Source organism: Etheostoma spectabile, unplaced genomic scaffold, assembly GCF_008692095.1.
Source record: "Etheostoma spectabile isolate EspeVRDwgs_2016 unplaced genomic scaffold, UIUC_Espe_1.0 scaffold272, whole genome shotgun sequence".
Taxonomy (NCBI): domain Eukaryota; kingdom Metazoa; phylum Chordata; class Actinopteri; order Perciformes; family Percidae; genus Etheostoma; species Etheostoma spectabile.
The window spans coordinates 1,192,867-1,199,827 of NW_022605576.1; the positions used below are offsets into that span (position 1 = coordinate 1,192,867).

Consider the following 6,961-nt stretch of genomic DNA (forward strand, 5'->3'; position numbering starts at 1 on the left):
TATGATGGAAATACCTTTATTTAGCCTATGCAAACACAGATGTCAATTCAAAATATATCAAAAATAAAATGGAAAATATGTTGTTTCTGTCATTAGGCATTTATAAAGGGCTGAATGGAAATCCAGGAGCTTTTTTATACTCATATACAGCATATACATTTGAATATCGCATAGACTACACCACTGCTTTAACCCTCTTTAACCCTTTGTAGATATCTTCTTGAGTTCTCCTTTTAAGGGTTTTTGCATATAACCTGATCCCCGATGTTTATTAATCAAAATGTTCAGAACAAAACTTAGCTTTCTGTGTAGTCACGCCCAAAATTGGTCCGGAACAAAGATATAATTTGGCCCTAAAGATGAAATATTTCTCAAATCTCTTGTAAAAACATACCTACACTCAATTGTTTTGGTGTTTGAAATGAGTTTACTAAAGTCTCGGGTTTACAAAAGTAGCGTAATGTATGAATAAAATAGTAATTCAATGTTTAAAATAAAATTGTGTTAATAGTGTTGTCAATCATCGCTTTGGCTCACCTGGTCGTGTCTTTAATATTTATTTATTTAGTTATTTATCACATTGTCACCCCACTGGATGTCCTTTTATGTCTTGTGTTTTTATATTTTTATGTTGGAATGCATCACTTAAGTGTCACAACTAATTCCCCCCCCCCCCCCTCAACGTGCTGCAGGAGAACATGCTGACTCTGCCTTTTGATGATCCGCCCTCCCACCAGACCAGCAGTCCCTTCAGGACCGGATGGGCCGCCAACCACTTTGTGAAATCGGTTAAGCCAGAGCCTGGCAGAGACCCGGAGGACACATTTGAGTCCAGAAGAGAGAAGGGAGAGAGGGATGACAGAGAGGAGGAAGAGGAGGAAGAGGAACAAGGCGCTGGTCAGAGAAGAAGGGGTTCATATAAAAAGAAAGGGAGTCAGGCCCGGCTGGAGCGAGTCCGGCTGCGGCGCATCGAGGCCAACGCCCGGGAAAGGAACCGCATGCACAGTCTGAACAACGCGCTGGACCGCCTGAGGAAAGTGGTTCCCTGCCAGTCCAAGACGCAGAAGCTGTCCAAAATAGAGACGCTCCGCCTGGCCAGGAACTACATCTGGGCCCTCGGCGAGATCTTAAACGCAGGGAAGAGACCGGACCTGCTCACGTTCGTCCAGACTCTGTGTAAGGGTCTCTCCCAGCCCACCACTAGCCTGGTGGCCAGCTGTCTGCAGCTCAACCCCCGCAGCAGCATCTCGGAGCCAGGCGGGGAGACCTTCCCTCTCTACCCAGCCTACCACCACCACCACCCCCACCACGGGGCTGAGGCAGTGGGCTGCAGCTCGGCGGACCGCGGCAGGCCCCTGGGCTCCCTCTGCGGCCCCTACGAGTCTCTGTATGACAGTCCCTCTCCGGACGGCTCCAGCCCTCTGGACGCAGGGACCCTGAACCCGGCCGTCAACTTCAACGGGATTTTCTCCCTGAAACACGAGGAGCCGGTGGACTACCGGAGCTGTCACTACGGCCTCCACTACTGCTCCGTCAGCCAGGGCCCCCCCGCAGACCTGGAGCCGCACGACATCCGCCTCCGGGGCCAGTTCTACCAGGTGCAGGAGGAACTCAACAAGCCTTTCACTAATTAATGAACTATGTATGTAGAGATGTTGATTAATTGGAAACCCCAAATCATCCCGCTGATATTTTGGGGGGCCACTTGGTAGGGCTGCACAATACGTTTTTTTTTGTTTTTTGGATCATCATCGTCATATCAACAGGCGCAATAAACACATTGTGAAAGAAAATATCAGCAGGAAACTGCTGCAATGATTTCATTTGTTTCCAAATTCGACAAACAGTGTGTTGTATTTTATCAGAATACGTGAAGAAGAACTGAGAAATCTGTTTGTATATTACAAGTAATATTGTAATCGCAATGTCAAACAACGTTATTCTATGTAACATATTTTCCTCATATCATGCAGCCCTACCGCTTGGCTGCAGCCATCTGATGAATGATAATTGATAAATTAAAATATAAAAATAAAAAAAAATTGCCTGGGGAGCAACGCCTTTTGACGAGGAATGCTGTGGCCTTGGAAGGAAAATGCACACACACACACACACACACACACACACACACACACACACACACAGGGTACCCGTGGGGTCTCAAAAGTCTTAAAAATGTCTTAAATATGATTTAGAAAAAAAAAGGCCTTAAAAGTCTTACATTTCTTTAGAAAGTCTTACATTTTGTCCCCAAAGGTCTAACATTTGTATTTTCCTCTCATAACATTAAATAACTGTGTATTTCAGTAAGTTGAAGTAGTACTTGGTAAACTATCATTTACCTTATATCATTATAATTATACCATTATATCCAACATACTTGCCAGTATGTTCTTAAAATTTGGATTAAATTTCATTCTAAATTGTGTTAAAAAGGTCTTAAAAAGACCCGGGGGTACCTCGCACACACACACACACACACACACACACACACACATGCATACAGTATGCTTACATACACGCAGACACACAGGCGGGCACATGGCAGCCATATTTAGCATTTTTGTTTGGTTTTGATCCGTTTGGTTTTGAAGTTGACGCTGGTATTTTTATTAAAACGGAAAAGAAAGGCACAGGGAACTATGCAATCAGCATTTCTCATCACAATTAATAATAATGTAATTCGTTAAAGAATGATCAATGGATTTTTTTCCTTTTGATTTTATGAAAAGTATTGATTGAAACGTTCATTGAGAAAAAGAAAATAACTAACATATGTTTTTCTATGGGAAGCTGGAATTATTCCCGACTGTAGGCTGTGTTAGTGGAACAGCCATTAGGGCCTCACTCATTCAGATGGTACTGTGGTGGTAATGATGTCGCCTCACACTCAGGCCTCACCATGTTAATAAGAAGATTCCTCCACAATTCAATAAAGCTAAATAAATATACCCACTGCTGCTATTTAAAATAAATTGGAATTTATTCAGACTTAATGTACTGTCAGATGTTTGGCCACTGCTGGGCCGATGCAAGAATGTGCCGTTGAAATGTGTCATCGATGTCCTCTCCTTATTCGGCCCTCAGTGAGTGTAAGGCCTCCTGCACTTTGCCTGCGTGGCTTGAGCGTGTCAGCTGAGTGGCGTGAGCGTGAGCATGGCATGAGCGTGTTGTGAGCGTGCCGTGAGCGTGGCGTGAGCGTGGCGTGAGCGTGGCGTGAGCGTGTCAGCTGAGTGGCGTGAGCGTGGCATGAGCGTGAGCGTGGCGTGAGCGTGAGCGTGGCGTGAGCGTGAGCGTGGGCGTGGCGTGAGCGTGGCGTGAGTGTGTCAGCTGAGTGGCGTGAGCGTGGCGTAAGCCTGTCAGCTGAGTGGCGTGAGCGTGTCAGCTGAGTGGCGTGAGCGTGGCGTGAGCGTGGCGTGAGCGTGGCGTAAGCCTGTCAGCTGAGTGGCGTGAGTGTGGCGTGAGCATGGGGTGAGCGTGTCAGCTGCGTGGCATGAGCGTGGCATGAGCGTGGCATGAGCGTGGCGTGAGCGTGGTGTGTCAGCTGCGTGGCGTGATCGTGGTGTGAGCGTGTCAGCTGAGTGGCGTCATTTTGTATCCCATGGTAACAGGTTTGCCTGCGTGACACGCACGTCTCAGGCGCAGCTCGAGTTGCGCCAAAAACGCGTGGATGCTAGAACTAGTACGCCATTAATACTGCCGCCATTGTCTTTGCAAATCAGTACGTCATACACGTTTCCGGCGTGCAAAGACAAGGAGAACGCCACGCAGCCGCCACGCAGCCCACGTGACTGAAACGCCACGCAGACGCCACGCAGGCAGTGTGCCGCCGGCCTAAGGGGGCCGCTACTCTTTCTCTCTCTCTTCTTGTTTTTCTTTTACTGAAGAGCCTGAACTTGAAAACACATCACTAACATGACTTATGCAAACGGGTCTGTAGGCTAACTCTTACATTTGGGCAAAGAAGTGGATTTCTTTGGGGGGGGGGTTTCTATTCTGGTGCACTATGCTTTTGCTTTATCCAACTCTTTGCTACACACGACAAATAAAACAAGCGATGAAAGCATACAGCGTTTTTTATTCTATTTTCATTTTGGATTTTTAGAACTACTCGTTATGATGACTGCGGTGTGTTCTGGCTGGAGGTGTTATGTGTAAGATAGATAGATGGACAGTTATGATTTGCTCTATTTGAGTCAAATTTGACCCGTTGTAGAGTTTCTACACTACCGGTCAAAAGTTTGGGGTCACTTAGCAATTTCCATACTACTCCCTTATAGACAGAATACCATCTGATCTGAGTGGGGGGGGGGGCTGATCTTTAATGCAATATCTACATCGCCCATTATCAGCAACCATTCATCCGATGTTCCAAAGACTCATTCTCTTTACTATTCTGATATCATTTAAAAAACTAACTGAAAAAACCTTGGAGAAGCCTTTAGTAATTATGGAATAATGTAATCTGAAAACTCATCCTTGGTTAAAAAACACTATGCATCTGATATCATCTGGTATTCTGACTATTATGGAAATTTCTCAAAAATGACACGGATGGATCCATAGAAACGATCTTCGAGTATAATTAATGATAAGTTTACTACTCTAATTTGGGGTGTTTTATTCAGTTTTATAGCATTTGGAGGGAAGAAATGAAATTGGTTGACCCATACCAATCTGGGATTCTCTCAACACATTCCTCTGATTATAACTATTTGTCAAAATAATTCATAATTTCAGCTTTTTTAATTTGAACAAATAGGTACAATTTAATATAAGAAGTTGGTGTTAGTGGGGAATCCGGTGATGAAGAAAAAAAAAAAGCAGAAAACAGAAAGAAAAGCTTTGAAAGAAAGAGTGGTGTCGGAAAAAAGGGACTAAAAAAGGGTAAATTTCCAGTGTTAAAAGTTAAGTCCCAATATATTCGACATTTTAATTATTGGTGTTGTATGCGTGGCAGTGAAAGATCAAAGAGTGCACACCATTATTAGCCAATAACTCTGATATAATAATAATATATTAACCCATTTATATTGCACTTTTCAAAATAAGTGTACAAAGTGCTTCACAGACGTAAAAACTGAAAATACAATTACAAATTAGAACAAAATTAAAAGCAGGCAAGAAATACAACTGTAGATTAAAGACAATGAACTGAAATCGTAATAATAGTAAATACTAATATTAAATAAATGAATAAATCATAAAACACGTCAATGGATTAGACCATGAAACATTAAAATCCAAATTCATTTTCCAAATTAAAGGAGCCAATAAAACAGGAGCAGCAGCACACACACACACACACACATAGATACACACACACACACACACAGAGACACACCCACACACACACACACCACACCACACACCATAGATCACACACACACACACACACACCGAGACAACACCACCCACACACACAGACATACCAGACACCACACAACACACACCGACATACACAGACACACACACACACACACACACCACAACAGCATACACATACAGACACACACACACACACACACACCACAGACACAGACACACACACACACCACACACCCTACACAACACACCACACACACACACACACACATACAGACACACACACACACACACACACACACAACATACAACAACCAACACACACACACACACACAGACACACAGACATACACATACACACGACACAACACACACCCACAGACATACACAACCACACAACACTCACACAGACACACGACACACACCACACCCCGACACCACACACACACTTTTTAAATGCGATTTGTATGAGTACTTTTCCTTCTACTTCAGTTGATATAATTATAAATACTTTTACTCTACCCACCACCGATTTGAAGTCCCTAAAGTTGTTTGGTCAATATCATTGTGGCTGGGTTTAAATTATTTGTAAATTAGAAAATCAATGCACAACTCATTTTTTATGTACAGCCCATCCATATTAAAACCGCTGTGGAGTACAGAAGATACTTGGTCTGCTTGGAATGTGTCATTGGTTTGCATGTGCAAAGACTGCTATTTAAAAGACATGTATAGTGCAAATAATATATATATATAATGCATTAAATATATCACATATAGTTGGGACACGTTGAAACACTTTTACACAAAGTCAATGGACATTCGAAGCTCCAGGTAGGACGGTGAGGACGGAATCATCGCACAGTGGCTGATGTTGTGGGGAGGTGTGTTCAGCCATCATGGAGATGAAGTTTCACACGTTTCTCAGGGAGACAGCCAGCGCTTCATCTTCACCTTTTTAATATCTCAGCGATGCCAACATTAGCAGCAAGGCGTCATCCTCTGAATAGTCGGAGGGAATTAACACACGCGGGGAAGCTGAGCCCGCTCTGTGCCGTCTGGGCTTCGTCCCTTTGTCTCCATCCATGGAGTCTCTGACTGCATCCCTGCTGTGGTCCCTGCATACAGAGAGAAAAGTCAATACACACTAAATAATACATTTCCAAAAACATGCATGTATAGATGCATATATATAAATAATTAGTTTTAATGATTCCAATTTTTACAACTAAGGTCTAATATTGATAGTTTTTACCAGTGGTGTAGTCTACGTGACTACGCAGCTAGATGCAGGATTTTCATATGCCCACTTAAAAATGTGCAATGGCACATAACAACATACTTTCCATCGTAATGTTGATAGATTTTAAGATGTCATATGTTTTTCTTCTCCACATAGGCTAAATAAAGGTATTTCCACCGTAGACTTGGTATAAATCAAATGAAGGAAATGAAGTCTTTGATGCTCGACATTTTCCCTGGGGAGGACACCCGAACCCCCCACTGTGATATGCCCCCCCCATTCTGGCCCATATACATACATATGTATGTATTCAGAATAATTTCAGTAGATTTATAAAAGTGAATAATGTTCAAATTCCTTAGAATAGCTTTTAATTCCACAATATCAATGCAT

At 43.1% G+C, this 6,961-nt stretch overlaps 1 protein-coding gene across 1 annotated transcript in view; it reads left to right on the plus strand.

Annotated features, from left to right (window-relative positions):
* The window catches only part of neurod6a (neuronal differentiation 6a), a 4,678-nt gene extending 1,473 nt beyond the window's left edge, over positions 1–3,205 (plus strand). The window contains exon 2 of the mRNA XM_032510804.1: positions 693–3,205. Within this exon, the coding sequence (XP_032366695.1) occupies positions 699–1,634 (936 nt within the window). The 5' untranslated portion in view covers positions 693–698 and the 3' untranslated portion in view covers positions 1,635–3,205. The remainder of the gene's footprint in view (positions 1–692) is intronic.
* The last annotated feature ends 3,756 nt before the right edge of the window (positions 3,206–6,961 follow it).